Genomic DNA, 20,530 nt, shown 5'->3' with positions numbered 1-20,530 from the left:
AGAGCATCACTGAGCTCCTGGACAACCTGAGGTGCAACGTCAGATGGACCTAATCATGATTACCCAGAGGTGTTCTGCTGGATTTAGGTCAGGGGAGCATGAAGGCCATTCAGTGGTAACAATAGACCTCCTGAGGCCGAGCGTCATCATGCACCAGGAGGAACCCAGGAGGAACCCAGGACCCACTGCCCCCTCAAAGGTTCAGCAATGGGTTAAAGAACTTAATCTCGATACCTAATGGCAGTCAAGGTGCCATCGACCGTCCTGTACAGATCTGTGTGTCCCTCCATGGAGACGCCACCAAACCGATCCTCCTGAGCAACGTTGCAGGCAGCATGAGGTTCACTGCAGCTTCTCCAGACCCATCCACGTCTGTCACATGAGCTCAGAGTGAATCTGGCTGGGCAGTGAGCACAGGGCCTACCAGAGGATGTTGGCCCCCAGCCCCCCCCCAGGAAGTCTGTTCCTAATGGTTGGTGTGAAGTATTCATGCCAGTGGCTTGCTGGAGGTCACTTTGTAGGGCTCTGGTAATCCAGTAATCCTCTTCCTGGTTGCACAAAGGAGCAGATACTGGTCCCTGATGAGTTAAGGACCTCTGATGTTACTCTCCTGGAGTAACTGCCCGTCTCCTGGAGTCTCCTCCACGCTCTTGGGGCTGTGCTGGGAGACACAGCAGCCCTTCTGGCAATGGCACTCATTGATGAACCATCATGGTGGAGTTGGACTGCCCCTGCAGCCTCTGTAGGGCCCAGGTATCGCCTCGTGTTGCCAGTAGGGACTCTGACCCTGGGCAGATGCAGTCAAAGAAAACGAGGAGGGAGAACATCTGTGGTCTCATTGTTGCCCCATTTAGTGCACCTGTTGTTAATTTCATTAAAACCAGAACAGCCGACACTAATTAACATCCCAGCTACTACTGACCTGACCAGATCGATGCTCCAGAAGCTTAGCTAGCTTTATATTATACTCTGATTAAAAAGTGTTCCTGAGCAGTCTATGTCCCACCAATCACAGCAGTGCTGTTTACTGTTTCTCTCCCAGAGGACGGAAACTTACCTTGTTGAATGGAAGCTCTACTCCATGTACAGTAGAAAAACTAAATATTGCTAAATCACAACCACAATTAGAGGCATTAATTGCATACAGCAAGAAACTTTTATTACTAAATATTCATAAGTAAGTTTATTTTATTCTCATGTTTGGGGGGGGTTTTCCCTACAGGCTTCACAGTAATAGCAAAGTTTATTCTAGAGCGCAGGAACGTCTTCAGGAATAAACACTGGCTATAAACGGCGACTCAAAGGAGGAGAAGTACATTTACACAACCTGCTCTATTTCAAACACTCAGAGTGATACGAAACAGTAAATTACAGAACGCAGAACCCAATGGAAACCTTTGTAACACCCTGCTTCCACTTACTATATTCAAACAGTTAAATATCTACATTAAAAAAAGAAAACTGTATTTAAACTAGAGGACATGAGGTTTTGTTCGGATGACAGAGGCTCAGACCAACATTGCTAACAGGCATCTGTTTCACAATACAAGCTAAAAATAAAAACAAGTGTCCCAGACGAGAAAAGAGCCTAAACCGGGCCCACAGACACATCGCTTGATGTGGACTTATAGTGTAACGCAGCGCTGCTGGCACAGCAACTAGAACTAGAAGTCTACAAACATCAAGTGTGGCACAAATACAGCTAAAGTTCTTGAAATCTGCTGTTCAGGACAAAACGTGTACGAGTGTGGGTGAACATGCATGAAAAAGCTTAAATCCAGCTGGAAGAAGGATCTGAAATACAATTGTTTCTCCAAGACTTGCATCCGAGGATTTGTATGAAATTAAAATGTCATCATTGCAAAAAAAATAAAAAATAAAAGACAGGATACAGTTGAATTTTGCTGAATTTTGGTAAAGATCTAAATGAAATCAGGTGCTTTAAACCTTTTTGGAAACATTCAAACTGCCCAGATAATTTTTTATCTAATGGGCTCTGAAATTAAAAATATACCCAAACAGACAGCAGCAAGACGTCGCCTCATTATGTGGTTTGTCGCATTAATCTGATGAAAACCGTTTTTTTGTTTAACAGGACTGTCTGCCGTGTGTAGCTTAGTGTAAAATCTAAGAAGGATTTGGCTTCTAAAAGATGTCTACTCTTCTCGTTGCATCCTTCTTCTCTTCAAGCTGACATTTATGAAGCTGTTCAGACCACGGCTGAGCAGAGGAGCCCGGGGGGGCTAAAGCAGCTCCGGCATCTGGCTTTCTATAAATGCTCTGCTGGTTTCTGTCGCGCAAACACCGTGTAAGGTTGGGGCTCAGAGAGGACGAGTGTGTGTCCATGTGCCACCGCGTCTTTCTTCAGCGTCCCAGGAATCAAACTCAAAAAAAGCAGCGAAGGTCAGACTGTGGCAGCAGCAGCAGCAGCAGCAGCAGCAGCGGCGGCGGCGGTGGTGGCGGCCATGGCGGCTGTGGGATGTAGCCATGATTTACCCGGAAGCAGCGGGGTTGGCGGGACGAGCCAGGCGACTTTTATTCCTGGTGGAAAGGCGGCGAAGGCTCCGGCGAACCTTCGAACCACGCAAGGCAGCGAGGGGGGGGCGGCGGCTCTGAAGGGACATCCAAAAGTGTGCGTGGGTGTGAGCTGGTTTGGGGCCCTTGCTGGGATTGGTGCTGCGGGTTGAACAGCTGCTGAGGCAAGACGAAGACGACGGCGAGGACGGAGCCAGTCAGCAAAAAGCGCGAGGACGAAGAGGAGGATTTGGCCTTCATCCTCGCTCCTCACCACAGTTGGAAAAGAGAGTCAGTGGACGGCTCCGTGCGGTGGATTCAGCGGAGGAGCAGCGGATCAGCGTGGTTGTGTGAAAGCATCTGGGAGGAAATGGTTCTGCCACTGAGAAATGCGACCCTGACAGAGTATATTTACAACTAAATGCATATTTAGACTGTATATAAAAATGTAGACGTGTTAATTACCCTGTTTATGCTCAGATGTAAACAGTATACAAACATGTACACACATTTATGAGCGGGATGCGGATGTGCATGGAAGATTAATAGATGTGTTTAGTTTAGGTCTGCTGCTGAATGCATATAAAGAAAGCTTATTGCATTGCTCCCTTCAGCTCTCTCCAGCCTCCGGCTCCTTCTTCTTGTCTTTCACTTTTACAGAAGACTTCCTGGACACCTTTTTGTCCCCAGACTCCTTTCCTTCCTTCTCTTTGTCCTTCTCCTTCTTCTCCTTCTTTTCCTTGGAAGAAGACGACTCCTTCTTCTTTGCCTCGTCCTTTGGCTCTTTGGGCTCCTTGCTGGAATCCTTCTTTGACTCTTTTTTGTCCTTGGACGACTCCTTCTTCTCTCTTTTCGCCTCCTTGATGGGCTCCTCCGGAACTCCTGCCTCCTCTTTCACAGCTGACTCAGAAGGCTCTCTCGACACGTCTTTCTTCTCTTTGGGGTCTTTCTCTGAATGAGGAAAAACAAGAGACACAAAAAAAGAGTTTTATTTTAACGTTCTGCCAATGTTGGCGTTTGAGCCTTGCTTGAGATAGAAAATACAGGCTTAGGTCGGGTGGAGAAAGGAATTTAAACATTGAGGCTGGAAGAGACCTGGTGAATGAGTCTGAGAATGCTGGTTTAGCTGTTTTTGTTTACAAAGGTTATTAAAGGTTATTTATTTTTAGTCTTATCTGACCAGAGTCTTCCACATGTTCGCTGTCTCGCATCAAAGGAAACTCTATATGTAGCTTTTCTTCACAATGGCTTTCATCTCTGTACTTTTTTAGGTTTTAGATGGATGGACACACCCTGGTAGATTTGTGACTTTACTGCATTCTTTCCATTTTTAGATGATCATTGCTCAGTGAGATGTTTAAACCTTGGGATGATGTTAAATAACCTTCTCTCTGACCTGTATGCCGTGTTCCCTGGTCTGTACTATACTGCTTGTTCACTTGGCAGCTGCTGTTTTTAAGCACATGGAGGATTTCACATCAGATGCAAATAAATAAATAAATAAAATGCTTCAAAAACTAAATGGAGGTCCGCTTGCTTTTAATTTAAGCCTGTAATGTTTGCCTTGACCCAGTTGATTAAGAGTACACGCCGCCATTTTGCTCCCTAATGTTCTCCAACAAACCTCCGAGCTACATTTATTCTGAGGATATATCAAACACAAGAGGAATCTACTTTTTTAAATTAGGTAACTTTTTACGGTTTTTAGATTTTTACTGTAAAAAAAACTGTGAAAGCCACATTTTCCTTCCTTTTTACAATAGCACACCACCTTTGTTTGATCACATAAAATCCCAATAAAGTGCATTGATGTTTGAGGTTGTAACAAGACTAAATGAGGAAAATGTTCAAGCTGTATGACAACTTCTGCTGGGCCGAGTAAATGGTGGCGTATCCAACTGCATTCCTTAGCTGCGAATCGACTGGTGCAGCTGCAAAGACCAGATTCACCCCTGTTGTTATTTAATTGACCCGGAATGAGGATTAGCTCATGTTTGCATAATCGGCTGTTTTTGTTCCTGAACAGACCGACACAAACACGTCTTTAATGTGAGGACAAATTGAGTGACAACGGCACCTGCTGCATGACAAAGAAACTCCTCTTAATCTAAGGTCCCACCATCCGTTGTAAAGACACACACACACACACACACACACACACACACACACACACACACACTTCAGCCCCACCTCCTCCAGCTTGAACTGGCACTCTGATAAGATGATAACAGGACTGTTGTCTGCCAACAATGAGACGCACTTCTTATCTCCATGAGAACGGAGAGGGTTTAGAGACCGCAGACGACAGCCTGGTATCTCGCTGTGAGTGGAGACTGCGTTACAACAACTGGCCGTAAAGGTATCTGAAAGTGTCTATGTGTGGGATGGATCTTTTCCTTGGATGTACGTGATGGAGACAACAGGCTGTCCTCTCAACGAGCTCGCAGACTCCAGAGAGAAGCTCTAATCAGACGGCCCATCGTCTAGGGATTTAAAGAGACAGGCGCTATTGCTGTGTGGCAGCAGGGTGCTATAAACACTGATTACAGTGAGTACAGAACACGTGATCTGTGATCAAAAACAAATTTAATTTTAATTTTGGGAAAAACATAGCTGATTTCTGACTATTTGCTGTTTATTTTCTAATTCTGCTCGCATTAGAAAAAAAGAAAGACGATCAAATCAGTCTGCAGCGACGGAATTTAACGCCTCATACTGTAACAGTTTAATTGGCTCTAACTGTGACGGCTCATTAAACTGCATGTGTTTTATCGCCTAAAGCCACTTGTCTCCCCACCCGACCATAAAACCACAAAACTACAAACAGAAGAGAGGCATAAGCTGTATACATGTACAAACAAGAAAACACAGCCTTACATGCAAATTTACACCTAATCCACCAAACTGCGAACGACGACCAAAATAAATCCAACTTTTTAAAGCCTATAAAAGTAGCAACATGTAAATTGTTGTCCCCCTCCCTTCAACTCAGAACTTTTACAGTCCGTCTAAAAGACAGACTGGGTGTGGGAGCGTCTATCAGAATAGGCAAGCTGTGAAGAAAGAAAATGCCATCAAGAAAGCGTCTGCAAACAAACGTCTGCTTCTTCAGAGTGCCGTCAAAAAATCAAGACAATCAGTGTCGTATGCGATTTGAGAAAATTTCATCAGCGGCTGAGTGGGTTAATCCCATATTGACAGGCTAATCCAGACTGGATGCTAGCCGTCTGGTCACCACTTCACACAAGACACATCACAGCTGAGACAACAAACACCACGACTCTGTGAATTTGTGTCAGTGAGTCCACATGTCAAGTACTGACTCAAAAGAACAGCAATGAGGAAGAGTCGAGGCAGACTCAACAGGAGCTTAAAAGGTTTTAATGTTCTTTGTGCTTGGAGGCCAGTTATACAAAGCTGGTCCTCCGCTGGGTTTGAGTGGAGCTAGGAGGAAATTAACCCCCAAAATGGGTTGGTGCGTCTAAATGTTGGGAACATTGTGACACAGAACAAACAGATAAACATTTTAAAGCTGCAAAGTCTAAAGAAAATATCTACGAAAAACAATCAAACCAAAAAAGAAAACTGGTTAGTAGAACCAATTTGATTGGCCTGCCACCTTAATAATGTCTATGTCACCTACTGGGCCCATTGCAAAGGATTAATTAGGCTCTCCTCAACTGCAGAGTAAGGGAACGAGTATTGAATAATTATTTCAATTCACTTCCTACATCTTTATTTTTGTTTTCTTTTTATAACTGTTCAGTTAATTGGTTGATTAATGTTTTATTCTAATGTATTTTTGCATTTCTTATGTTTGTTTTGTTCAGTGACTACTAGACACATGCTTGTTTTCTCTTAAACTTTTACATTCTGTTAATCATTAATTATATATAAATATTTGATACAATCATATTTATGATCCAGTCTATTGTTTACTGTTGTTGTCTTGTAGAGTAGAGAGCAAAGTATTCATATCTCCGGCAGATTTTGATCTAAAATTATTTTCATCCAACCCAAAGGTTTGTTTCTGACAGGAAACGAGAAAGATATCGCTCAAAAGATCATGAAATAATATCAAAGGAGTATCGCTTTTAAACTAAAACATGGTAAATCTGTTTTTGTTTACAGCTTATTAAAAAAAACACAAGATGAGTAAAAAGGCTGATCAGAATTTTTTCATGTTTCCAGTGGGATTTGGATTTATATTTGGTGATGAGCTCCAAGTCTTTGAGTTTAGAAAGCCGTCCTTACCATAACCCTAATCATTGGTTAGCTTTCTTCACAGATTCTCTAACTGATTCTAGTTGGGACTCTGGAGTCAAAATTAAAATATTACTGATGTATGACCTATTTTGGCTAAACTGTAAGAACCTGTGTGTGTTTAAATACATGATGTTGAAATAAGCTATTAACAGCTTATAATAAGGTGCAACAGGTTAGCACCTGCACTTCAGGTCTTTTTTGTCCTTCCACAGGTTAAATCAAGACAAAGTGGATGATTTCTAAGATCCAGCATTAAGACTTTAAGCTCTAAACTTTAGGCTTTTTATGTATTACTTTTTAAAATCGCACAGATAAAAATAGAAAAAAATAACAAAAATAAAAGTAAAAATTGTGTTTGCTTTTAGGAAAATACTGCAGCACAGTTTGGATGGTTGGAAAGACAAAAGTAACAGCTCAGTGAAATACCGCAGTTTAATAATTGATTTAACAGTCGAACATGCAGCTTAAGTCCAACTGTAATGCATTTCGATGGGTCATGAATTAATTTAACAGCAGCCTGGTTATGTGTACGTACATACTGTATGTGTGAGACGCTGAGTGGTTTATGTGATCCAATTTTGGCATTTTATTGGTTTATAAATGTCCATGAGGTTCTGACTAAATCTAATCAATGTGATGACTTACTGTTCTCTGCTGTTTAATGGCTATGCTTTACAAAGGTCATACGTGTAATATTGACTTAATTCAATCATTTTTAATATTTGAGGTGAAAAGTTCATCAGAAAGTCTGAGTACAAAGAAGCTAAATAAATCTTACTAGTGTTCTATATTATTTTGCTTACTCTTTTAGCCTTTTCTTTTTGTCAATCTGATTCATTGTAGGTATTGGTGTCTTATTGGCTACTCTTATGTTTTCTTTTACATTTATGGACCTGCACACCCCTTTGGTCAATTTATACATGATTGATTGAAGTATTGCAGAACACTTTGTGTTGTTGTGTTGATTCATGAAGGATAAAAAATGAAAGAATGATCTGAAGATAAACTTTGAGCACTGAGTGACACTTAAAATAAACTCATCTTTTTGGAGTCAATATTTCCATCCAATGAAGTCCATTCAGTTTAATGTTGGGGATAAATCTGTGGATGTGGAGTAACTCTGCACTCATCGTAGGTCAACAATCATCATTGTAGGCACAGGTCAAACCCTCATCTGCTGTGTGTCAAAGGTCAACAGTCCTCACCTCCTTGGCTTGATTTGTCATAACAAATAAAAAATAAACGTGAACTAAGAGAACTCAATTTAGGTGTTTTCTCTTGATTTAAAGAACAATAAGCAGCTTCATGAAAATGATCAATATCTTGATCAAGATAAACATTTTCTTTTTCTGTCCATATTTTTTCAGTACAACCACAAACTTTTCCATCCATCTTAATGAAATCCAGAGACAGAGGAAACACTTTGAACATAAATAGTTTGTAGGGGTTTTGAACGTTGGGCCCCCTCACATTTTTCATGTCAGAGTTTTAACAGTTCTACCCTCACTTTTCAAGACTTCGGAACTATTTTTAGGTATGAATTTTTTTTTAACAATTATTTATGGCACATATTCCTACAGCGGTCCGGTTTTAACTATAAAACCTGGAAAAACCAGAGGACGGATGGATGCACTGGAAGGAGGGATGAGAGAGAGGACGAAGATTGGGCCAACAGATAGCTGGACGAACCATGGGTAAATGGATCAAATGATGGATATAATGTTTAGAAAATAGGACAGGATGTCATATCACGAAATACAAATATTTTCCATCAGCTATTTAGTTTTTTCCTTCTTATCCAGACTTGTTCAGACTGCATATGAACCTTGTCAAACAGAATCACGAGCATGACAGGAGATCAATAAAACTGAATCTCAGACAGGGCCGATTTGATTTAACCAAATCCGTTTCAAATTACACTAAATACATTTAATTACATCTTTAGATGCTGATTGTGCAATTAAGCGTCACGGATAGGCTGCCAATAGCAAATAGGTTGTTGTTTGCATGTGTTTTAGCTTTGTGGTGCTGAAAGGACAGTTCCTTAGCTGATGTGTGTATAAATCATCTAGTTTGTTGCAATAACTTTGATTAAAGATTGCTAGTGGTTGCAAATATTTGCTAGCCTTTGTCTGTTTTTAATTTCCCCTGTTAAGTCAATTCCATGTGCTACTTGAAGGAACTTTCCTGAAACAGAGTCCTGATTAAATCTGTCAAGTGTTTTTCCTATCGCCAGGAGGTAGCCCTTCCTCAAATGTTAATAAAAAAGAGGTCACAAGTAATATGAAATCTGAAAGCAAGAACAGAGGACACAGTCATGTTAGGCCTCAAATTCTGTAGCATAACGTTATAAAAGTCAAATGAGCAGATCTGTGAAAACCTTCCGTGTGTTCGTAGGTCAGGAACATTCACAATCGCCCAGGGAGACCAAAGTGTTGAACATTTTGCTTTGACTTCCAAAGTAGGAAATAAAAGTGTGTGCGAGGGCCAGGTCCTTGAGGGAGTCGTAGCAATGAGTTGATAAACATTGATGTTGTAAGACAAGAGGGCAGCTTCCCTTCTGTATGGAGGCCTGAAGGGGTCAGGTCACATCATGTCAGTGTGTTACTTCAACAAACTAACAAAGTTGAAGTGTGTAGACCAAACAGTGCAGAGCTCTGTGCTCCACGTCATTCTCTTATTATGGGATGGAGGTGACTTTAAGCTCTTTTCATGTGGAACAGGAGCTACCTGGAAAAGTCTGGCAGTTTTGGTTGTGGTTAAAACGGCCTACAGTCATTTTAATCCAGCTGGATCTGGGTCTGGTGGAGATCTGTTAAACAGGAAACCATGGGCAATGTATTTCACTATACAGCATGTTGTTAGTTAAAGGGAATATTTTTTAGGAGAATAAGCCTATTATGATATTGTTCTCTGGAATAAGCGAGGAGGTGTTTCATTTTAAGAAACTTGTTTGTGGACATTAAGCTACAAAAAAGGCTGTCACCCTATTTATGTAGTGACTGCTGCTAATGACACAACTGGCTTTCTGCAGTGAGTGGCTTGCAAGTAGATTCTGCTTTATTTTGTTTCTATGTCCTCTCCCCTTGGTCTGGGCTTCAAAAGAAGATTTACATTTTGTACAAACTTGGTTTCTTAGTTCTTATGTCAACTCGATCAGAGCGTTACAGTTCATTTTAGTCATGGAAGCAGTTTGTGGACATAATTTCCCTTTTGGGTTTATGGTTGCCAGTCCAGCTCTCGTTGCAAACCGTGAATAGGGAAAAAATGAATGATTTCACTTTAGTGGACACCAAGCTGCTGTGAGGAGGTTTTCTGGTGGAAATCCTCTGTCATAAGTGTAGATGCAAGGCAAGGAAATAGCAGGATCAAAAATCCAAAGAGATGCATAACAACTCCTTAGAAATTCTGATTTTCAATGTAACATAGCAGTTTATTTCTAGAGCACTTTAAAGACATTAAAGAAGCTGACCATTGTGCTGCACAAAACACATATGTATAAATATATACACATAAAACACTATAAAGTAAGCAAAAAAAGAAAAAGGAACAAAAACAAGAATTACAATTGAAACACAGATACAAACTCACTCAGGGTTAAAAGCCAAGGAGAAAAAGTGTGTTTTCAGACGATGGAGTCTGCCTGACCATCAGTAGCTGTTCATCCCACAACTTAGGAGCCAGAACTGCAAAAGCTCTGTCTCCTCTGGATTTATAAAGAGACTTTATGACAGATAGAATATAGTTATAACAAGTACAAAATAACAGCATGAATTATCTAAGGACTTGTTTTTAGTGTTATTATGAAGCATATAATCTTTCAAATAGTTAGAAGCAAGAGGTTTTCTGAATGAGTTTCGCTGACATCACTGGAAACACAGCTGACGCTCACTTTGTATCGATATCTATAATACACTATACTATTGTGTTTTTTTTTCTCCATTGATTTCGTTTTTTGATAAGTGTCATTCTTTTTTTCTGTTAATGGTTTTTATTTTTTCAGTACAGAACTTTGATTTAAAGCAATTTATAAATTATCAATATTCCATATATATGGTTGTACCCTCCTCATTTGAAGAAAACACATTCACCAGCAGCTTTATTTTTAACACGTTAAAAATAAAAAATAAAAAACAAGAAAAAAAATTTTTTTTTTAGACACATTTCTAATATTAAGTTGGACCCATCTTTTCCCCTCATATCTGCCTGAATTTGCCGTGGCTCAGATTCAACAAGGTCCCAGAATGATTCGTCAGAGATTTTGGTCAATATTGACATGTAAGAAGCATCACACAGTTCCTGTAGATTTGTCAGCTCTATGTCCATTATGTAAACCTCATGTCCCACCACATCCTGGAGCTGCTCTGCCAGACTGGAGAGGTGATTTGAGTTCAGGGAGCTCACTATTTTGCTCACGTGGGAGCCACCAGAATTGACCAAGACTCCGGATAGGTGTCGAATTGTTTTCAAAAAGAACTGAGCAAAAGTCCGGGTACCTCCGTTTTAAGCCGTTGCAATGAACCAGATAACTGAGAATTTGCACAGGCAACTCACTATTTGTTAATATTCAACTAAACATGTTTATCTAATGATGTGGCCATTAAAAGGTGAACAGGGGAATCTTTCAAATAAATGAACTGGTCATTTGTACACATCTAATGTGTGTGGTCCTTTTAATTTTCAGAGTGCGTTCATTACATTACAAGTATTTAGCAGGTTTATGCCTAAACAGTTTGGTTCGGAAACAATTGTTTGTTCCTAGTGACACAAAAACAACAACCACAGCAACAAAGGTCAGCGTGTCCAAGAGATAAGGAGAACGACCGTATCTGTGGTTTGTTCAAAGCCCACATGTTCTGCCTGGATTCATGTGTTAGCAGTGGATCATAGCAATGCATTCATCTGCAGGCAGGCATAGTCAAAACACAGCAGGCCGCACAGATCGCCCGCATGCCAGTGTCGTCAGCAAGCCGGACGCTGCAGCTGAAAACTTGCTGATTTACAGAATCCACTGTTCTCTTTGTACGTATGAAAGAAAGAATCTGCTAAGAACTGACTGACTGTAACTGTGCTAAAGTTTATGTTTGGAGAACATGAAACTTGTGAGTGTTTATGCTTAGATCCCATGTCCCTATGTGCAACAAATCTTAATATTGTGTGGTGTCTAAAAAGCACAGAGCATGTGAAACAACAAGACTGCAGTAAATCCTCAAAGTGTAATAACTTACAACGCGGTGCGTTAAACACACATGGTCATATTTAATAATTGGGCATGCTGACTAGCTGTATCACTTCTCACTTATAACAATAACCAGCATATTCATTGCTTCAAAAGCTATTTAAAAGCAATCAGAGAGGGACTGCACAACACTTTTACAGCTGTTAAATGGTTGCAAACCCAAGTTTTTGCTTCTAATTCTGAAACTAGATGGCAGATTGTTTCCTTAAACAGGATCTTTCTTTACCAATGCAGTTTGCCAACATTTAAATGGAGGCATTGGATGCATTTTGGGGAAAGCCTTCAGAGATGTATGTATTAGTATCAGAGAAAACGGTTTGCCATTCTCAAATATCACAGCTATTTATCCATCGCAGATTACAAGGAAAAATAAGCTTTTATGTAATTCTGCTGCTCATTTAGCATATATAACGTATTTTTTGGACTATATGTCGCACTTTTTTTCATAGTTTGGCCGATCCTGTGACTTATAGTCAAAAAAATATCTCAATTTTAAATAGCAAATCATACTGACCAACCTGAACCAAGGAGTAAACATTACTCTCTACATTCGCAAGAGGGCGCTCCAGGCTTCAGTATGGATTTGGAGCATTGAGTGGTGCAGCTCGAAGGGCCCTGACCGAGACAGAACCCCGTTATTGGGCTGTCCGTGAAGTTAATAACAGCTAGCGCTAGCTTACAGCTCTGTTGTTCCGGACGGTTTACAACTTCACTGATGCACGTGAGTTTCAAGCTGCTCTTAAACATCCGTGTCCTACTGTTAGCTTAGCACATAGCACCGCTATGCTCACGGCCTAATTTTAGCGTAATTTTGACAACTTTCAGCATAACGGCCCATTACGCTGAAATGCACCGGCCAAAGTTGGAGGCTTGTTTTACTAATTTACCCCATTCCTCCTCCCAGGTATGTTTCATATGATTCAGCTAGCTGTAGATGTAGATGTGTAATTTAATAAGTTGTCTTAACAGATTTAATGTCAGTTTTTAGTCATGGATTGTGTGTGTGAAATTAATTTCTCAATAATGCAATTTATAGTTTGGTGCGATTTATATGTTTTTTTTTCCTCTTTATGATGCATTTTTTGATTGATGCAACTTATATTCCAGTATTAACAAGTAGTCTGGTATACGTTTGTGTGAACCACATGTAAGAATTTAAAAATCTGGTACATTTCAATCAATGCGTTTTATCTTTAAGTGAATATACTGAATATGTAGCCATCCATAAAAAACCTGAAGTGTTGTGGCAGAAAATTATATTTAGACTGTGAAGGGAGAACAATATCAACCTAAAGCATTTCTGCTCACATTTTCTCAGCTTGATGGGAATGTTTGCACCAGCGTGACAAATATTGAGGCGGAGCAAATAGTAGATGCAAAAGATGTGCAAAAAAAATGGGCTAATTTAACTTGTTGTATATTGATAGTGATCCAAGTCTTAAACAAATTCAGTCTTCTAAGAGTTTAATAACTTTAAAAGTTGCTCAGTCTGGCCAAAAGGAGTTTTTAAGGACTAAAGCCTGCTTTTTAGAAAGTCTTTTTCAAACTGTGAAGTTTCAGTTAAACTAAAATGACATTGCTCAAAGAACTTGATTCCTGAACTTTAGATTTATATCTTGTTTGTACAAATAGTTGCAGTAAAATAACTGCCTTCTATATGGCAGAGGGCTTCCCCCCTCCTTGATTTTGAACATTTGAAATAACAGAGGTGAGTCTGATAACCCTCGAGGACTTATTAACATAAGAAAAAGTAATCAGAAGTTAATACAGGACAAACTAATGTAGAACGAGAGAAAAATACAGATTTATGTTTTCATATGAGGCAATAAAGTTGAGAAACTCGATGAGAGACAAAAATTTAAAGATAGAGAGAGGCTGAAACCATTGCTTACTCTCTCTCTCTCTCTCTCTGGGTGTGGTATAGTGGGTGGGTTCATTCCCGTGGTCGGCCAAGATATTTTTTCTCTGCTCAGCTACGCCCTGCAACTAACCAACACGCAGAGACACACATACCGGCACACATAATGTACAGAAAAATATATGGTGGCTAGTCCAAGGAACCAACGATAGAAAAGCACATGAAGTTTTCCAGGTCTGGTAGTGACATCAAACCTCTGCGTTTGTCTCTCACAATCACACACTGATGCACAAAAACACTCATACATGCCTCTGTCTACTTCCTCCGCACTCTCTGCTCTCTGTCTAAATCCAGCAGACCACATCAGAGGCAACATTTACAACACTGGGTGAGCTACACACTCACCCATACGTACACACATGTAAACTGTAAATTTTACTCAATATACATGGCATATACATAACTCTAAAACGAAAACACACACCATGCAATAAACCCAGGATGATGATTTACACATGTGAACAGAAACACACATACTGTACCTTAGATGTAGGTTGCTAAATCTAGTTTGGGTATGTGTGTTTGTTCAGTTGGCTTCTGTTGTGGTTGGCCTGTTGTTGTGGTCTGAGACCCAACAGTCCATCCCTGGAAAGTGTTTTAACACTCCTCCACCATGGCAACATAAACACGCACACACATAGTTTCAAAGTATAACGCAAAGAAAATCAGTACAGGGCTTTTCATATTGATTGTGCATGCTATCTCTGTAACAGTAAACACGGACAGACACAACATTTATATTAGTTGTAGTTATGCCCCTGGTATATTTAGACTTATTATTATTTTCATTTAATGGGTAACTCACCCTCAAATAAACTTTTTTTTGCCAATAAACTGTTAACATGGTTGTCTTATAGTACTGTCTACACATCCTGGTCATTATTTTGAAAAAAATAAAAAAATAAAATAAAATAGAGCATATTTGTTGAAATCCTGCTTTTGTGCCTAAAAGTAATCAGTGTGGCACCCTCCTAGGATTAAACAGGAGGTCTTGAATTGGATTTCGTTTTAAATATTGCTTACAGTTGATGTGACGTAATTCTGATATAGTGACCCCACTACAGCTGAGGGGTATAAAAGCAGCTCTGTCGTAAAAAGCCTCCATAGTGAGCAATGTTGCACTCTTGTGACTTCTTTTCTTCAAAAACGCGACTAGAAACAAATCTACCAACTTTTTACTTTTTTTCCCCCTTCCACCCCCAAAGACCAAACTGTGGCGTAACTACCAGCATGACCCTGCTCACTCCCCATGATTCAATACAACAAATCAAGCTAACGGCTGCTTTACCTCCATCCTGAAAACAGCTCCCTCCCCTTACCGTTCCCACCTATCCCCGCCAACTTTGATGGAGTTTTTCAAATTTGTGTGGGGGGGCGGAAATATGCTTTTACATGGGGGTGAGTTACACTTTAACCACAAGCCAGTTCATGGCGACTAACCAGAGAAACACCTAGAACTACAGTCCGGGACCAGATCTGTCTGCCTGCCTCTGTTTGCATCCAGCCATCACTCATAATTAAAACAACAAATTCAATTAACTCCTTGGTTTGAAACTCCTTGGGGTGTCATTATTTTTTTTTGCTGATCTTTTCAGTCCTGAAGTTGGCAAACCAACTCCTTCAATGGAAAAAAACACGAAAGTAGAGGAATTTGGATACTGGATCAGCACTTTGGAGTCTTTCAATTGTTACCAATAATGTTTGTCATAGTGCCCTGTAGGAGCTTCAACACTGCTATTAGGAAATCTGCACTGACAGAAAACAACAAGCATTTTGTTAAATAGTATGTGATGCATTTACTTATCTGGGTCAGTTTAGATAATTTGCCTGATTGAAACTCCAGAATTTTGAATTTACAGCTGCCCCTGCTCCAGCCCTGACAGCATCAATAAAACACCCACCATGTGAAATATAAATGGACAAGGCATAACCAGCAGGGCTCTGACTTTTGCTCTTCGTGAAGCTAATTTTGAAAATATTTATAGATGTTTGCAGACCCTCTTATATTTCAGGGTAAAGTACTATGTGTTTTTCTTCTTGCTCATGCGGAGTAAGGAGAGGAAGGGGAAACACCCAGGCTGCCACAAAAGAGGAACCCTGATGTGGAAAAACCCGGCACGCAGACTCCCCCTTTCCACAACCTTAAAACCACGCTGGAAGACCCCCGAGGATCTGAGGGACACCACAGTGTATATACAGGTAGATTTTCTTAAATGCTCGGCAGAGAACACACACACACACCTTGATATGTACGGTACAACACAGTTACAAACACTAAATACTCTCTTTGGACGCACATCTAAAGGGGGTAAACTGTGAAATCCTTAAGCTTGTTAATAATGAGGAAATACCAGCTGAACGGTTAAAATGCATTTCTCTCAACATGTCTTCTTTTTAATAGTCTCTTTCAACCTTTTTCACCTGCTCCCTTTATGTGCTTTTTTTTTCACCACACACATACACTGTTTCTCCTTTTACACGTACATTTCTTCATCCAACTCTTTTTATTTCCATTTGGACACCTGTTCGTTGCAGGAAACATGGCAGCTGCAGCTCTGCATGTGTCTTTTAATCGTTCTGTGGTGAGCCACCATTCTTCCCCTACACACTGTGACCTCTGCCAAAGATACATTTCCCATCGCCACATCTCATACAGGATGGAACCAGGGCGAAATAGCTGAGAAAACCATAAAGTAAGATTTCTGACCCCTGCTGGGTAAAAACAAAGGAGACATTGTACATGGATGAAGGAGTCATTACGTTTCTCTGTCTTTTCTACATCCATGCATTAAGTTTAATCTATAAATAATTAATATTTTTCTACCACCCTGCTAACAAATAACTTTGAATCACTCAATTTGCAAAATACATTTCAGTTCTAAAAGCAAAATCTGTGTTCACTATTACCACCAACACAAAACATCATTTGCAGCTTTGTGGATCGACACACTCCCACTGCAAAAACGGAACTAGAAATAAGTGAAATTTTCTTGGAATGAGTGTATTTGTCCTTGATTTGAGCAGGTAAATAAGATGATCTGCCAGTGAAATAAGTATTTTGACCCCTAAAATAAGATAATTAGATACCCTGTACTTGAAATGAGATTGTGATGAATTGCTCCTATTTTAACTGCAAAAATCCTATTCTATTGGCAGATAATCTTATTTACCTTCTCCAATCAAGGAAAAATACACAGATTTTAAGAAAATTTTGCTCATTTTTAGTTCAGTTTTTGCATCAGTACCATCTCAATCAAAGCTGTTTATTTACAACACATGTTATCTCAAGGCACTTTACAGAGTCAATTCAGTCAAATCATACAGACAGACTGGTTAAAAGGTTTTCTATGTAAGAAAACCCAGCAGAGTGCATCCAGTCATTGAGTCACATGACTGCTCCTGGTTAAGATGTAGTCACAGTAGACAGCTGTCTGCATTGTTGTTGACTTTGCAGCAATCTCTTCTACCAAGCATGCATATATTGACAATGGAAAGTAAAACTCCCCTTTAACAGGAAGAAACCTCCAAGAGAACCAGGCTCAACGTAAACGGACATTTGCTACGACCCACTGGGGGTTTGAGAGGCCAGAGCAGAGACACAAAAAGAAGACAGCAGCACTGATCTAGGAGTACTTTCTATGTGAGAGAAAAGTAAAAGGTTTGTTGCAATAGTAGCTCCTGAAGTGGCTTCATCTAGGAGAAAAAAACACAGGCAAGCAGACAAACTCTGAGCCAGTATTCAAGCTTAGAAGATAAAAGAGGGCACATACAGTTAGTCACAATAAAAGCTGCGACAATAGCTGTCTATGGGCGAGACAGAGTTAACCACTGCAAGACAGGACCGAGTGTCTCATCTATAGAACATGAGCTCACCAGCAGCAATATCACCCTACAGGATGGTGTCACAGATGGAGAGAGAGAGAGAGAGAGAGAGAGAGAGAGAGAGAGAGAGAGAGAGAGAGAGAGAGAGAGAGAGAGAGAGACCTCGCATCCATGTACATCCATGTGAACTGCTGCCACTCAGGGCTTAGCCCCCCCTTCCTTTAAAAAGCTACAGCCGCATTTAACCACAGAGGATCAGGACTCGTTTTTACTAAAAAGAAAGAAAGAAAGAAAGAAAGAAAGAAAGAAAGAAAGAAAGAAAGAAAGAAAAGATGCACAACATAATAAAACACCAAATTGTTATCCCTGGCCACCCCAGAGACATCGGGCCAGACGGAAACGAGCGCTCTGTTATTTAGACTGAATGTTGTCATTAATTCCGTCGCCGTCAAACCCGTCACATTATTTACACTAAATACCACAGATAAGCTTTAAAGGAATACAGGCATGTGTCTATTTCAGAGAATTCACTTCGTCTAAAATATGTTGCTTTGTTTGTGTTTAATGCCGTCTTTTGTTTTCTTTTATGGGGTTTTACTTTTCTATGTACCGCATATTGTACTGCAAATTGTTCCAACACACTTTTTTGCTGTGGTTACTAATTTTCAGTTTTGAGAATTGCTTTAACAAAAATGTATTAATAATGATTAAAAAAAGTCTGTGACCACTTCTCCAAAAAAAAAAAAAAAAACGAAATAAAAAGCTTTGAATAACACCCTGTTGTTTGAGACTCTTATTTCACAGCATGATTCATCGTCAGACTAGCAGACATGAGTCCTAAAAATTTGTCCTAAAAATCTAATGTTTTCACTTTTTTCTGTTTCTAAAACAAAATAAAACAGCATTAATGACAAGCTGACAGCACAGTGACATCATAATAGTGCAGAGTGTCTGACCATCCTTCACACTTTCTGTTTGTGGCGCTACGGTTGCCAGATTCAAATCCATCAAATGTGCCTGTAATTAATAAGCCACACACACAAGCGGAGCAAATTAACAGCAAACACACTTTATTCCACCAAATTAACAGGCAGAACCGCTGTGACTAGAAACACATGGAGCCTTTGGACAAACACAAACACACCAAATTAATTCAATAAACAGCCTTCAAGTAACGCTTAATATGATTCTGGAGTGACTCAGTTATTTCAATGACATTTTACCCTAGACACACACACGCCTGCCCGGGGGAAAAAAAGCTTCCTCGTTAATCAAACATTTCCAACAAGCTGCAGTCACACAACTCTGCTTCTTTCCCAGAACTGACTGACACTTCCTAACACTCCTTTCTCCCTCTGCTGCGAGGTAATCCCTTAAGTATTTGACAGAACAGTACTACTGTCAGTGGTTTCACTGTAAACTCTTTTTTAATTACACATATTCAGGAAATTAATAACAACTAAGACAATTCTCTAACAGATGTAGACCTTGTTCTGTCCTTTTAAGAGTAGGAGACATGGCAAAATCCTCTTCTTAGGAGTTTTTTTTATTTAACATTCAATCACAATCGTGGTTTATTCTGAAGTTGTTCATAAAACATAGTTTTAAAGAAAAAGACCTTAAAAGGACATTAAGCTAGAGAACATTTCTGAATAGGTTCCAATCAGTACAATTTGTTCAACTTGTAGTAAGTACATTTAGCAATTGATACTTTGATACTTAGACGTGCACAACGCTTAGTCTGACTGATTTTCTTTTTACTTAAGTTGAGAAAGGTAAGCAAAGACAGCCCCACTCAGGTAAAGTGCATGCTTGACACATGTTAGGGATGTAAAGGTAGAAAAAAAAGCATTGTGTGCAAATGCATCCCAGTCATAAATTCAACTTCAGCATAAAAATGTTTTTATTATCATTAACAGTAATGCTCAACATCTTTGTAGAGATATTTTGAATTTTAATCACTTATTGTGTGGAAAATAACTGTACTACCGTATTGTGTATTTACTTGTTAAAAATTCCAATGAATTCAATTCAAAAGTACATTATTGATCCCAAAGGGAAATAAAATGTTGGTAAAAGTCATGTTATATGAGTTTCTTCAACGAGCTGCTGTAGATACTGATGGCTGCATACAGGAAGGTTCTTCTCCAGATGTTCTAGAGGAGTCTCCAGAACAGAGCTGGCCTTCTTTATCAACTTGTTAAACTTCTTTAAGTCAGTTGCTCTGATGCTGCTGCTAGCCCAACAAATGATGGCAGAGGAGATCAAACTCTCCACACCAGAGAAAATCTGCACCAACTTGTTGCAAACACTGAAGGGCCTAAGCTTCCTCAAGAAGTTCAGTCTGCTCTGTCCCTTCATGTAGACACTATGGGGCTTGAAAGGTAACAACCCCACTGCATTGTGGGATACCGGGGCATCTGGAAACCAGCTTCTGCTTGCTTAAACAGATTTCATCCACAACGTTGCCTTTGTTTTCTGGTTTTAAAAAGTTAAAAACATGGTGGAAACAGACTGTGTCATTAATTGTCACATTCCTTCACATGATCGCTTTGGAAAAAACAACGATGGATTGAAACCCTAACCCTAACTTTACCTGCATGGAATTACAGCCAAGGAGCTCAGACCTCTGATCTAGCAAATAGCGGCCGAATGGACAACCACACCTCACTTTCCACACCATATCCCATATACATGTGTATGTGTTCAGGGCATTTATCATACTTATAGGTCTAAATCAAAGCTTGTTGTGCTGTTTAACACGGAGCTTA

The 20,530-nt window shown here is 39.9% G+C and overlaps 2 protein-coding genes across 4 annotated transcripts in view; one reads left to right on the top strand and one right to left on the bottom strand.

Moving 5' to 3' along the window:
* LOC105922701 (C-type lectin domain family 10 member A) overlaps window positions 1–20,530 on the top strand; it is a 512,726-nt gene that overhangs the window by 231,309 nt on the left and 260,887 nt on the right. The window lies entirely within an intron of this gene.
* bbs9 (Bardet-Biedl syndrome 9) overlaps window positions 2,088–20,530 on the bottom strand; it is a 200,519-nt gene continuing 182,076 nt past the window's right edge. For all 3 annotated transcript variants that reach the window (XM_036135401.1, XM_012854125.3, XM_012854127.3), the window contains one exon: window positions 2,088–3,465. In XM_036135401.1, coding sequence (XP_035991294.1) covers window positions 3,125–3,465 — 341 coding nt within the window. In that variant the 3' untranslated portion in view covers window positions 2,088–3,124. The remainder of the gene's footprint in view (window positions 3,466–20,530) is intronic.

This window comes from Fundulus heteroclitus, chromosome 3, assembly GCF_011125445.2.
Source record: "Fundulus heteroclitus isolate FHET01 chromosome 3, MU-UCD_Fhet_4.1, whole genome shotgun sequence".
In the NCBI taxonomy this organism is placed as follows: Eukaryota; Metazoa; Chordata; class Actinopteri; order Cyprinodontiformes; family Fundulidae; genus Fundulus; species Fundulus heteroclitus.
The sequence above is the reverse complement of the archived record's forward strand: the minus strand, read 5'-3'. Positions and strand labels throughout refer to the sequence as shown.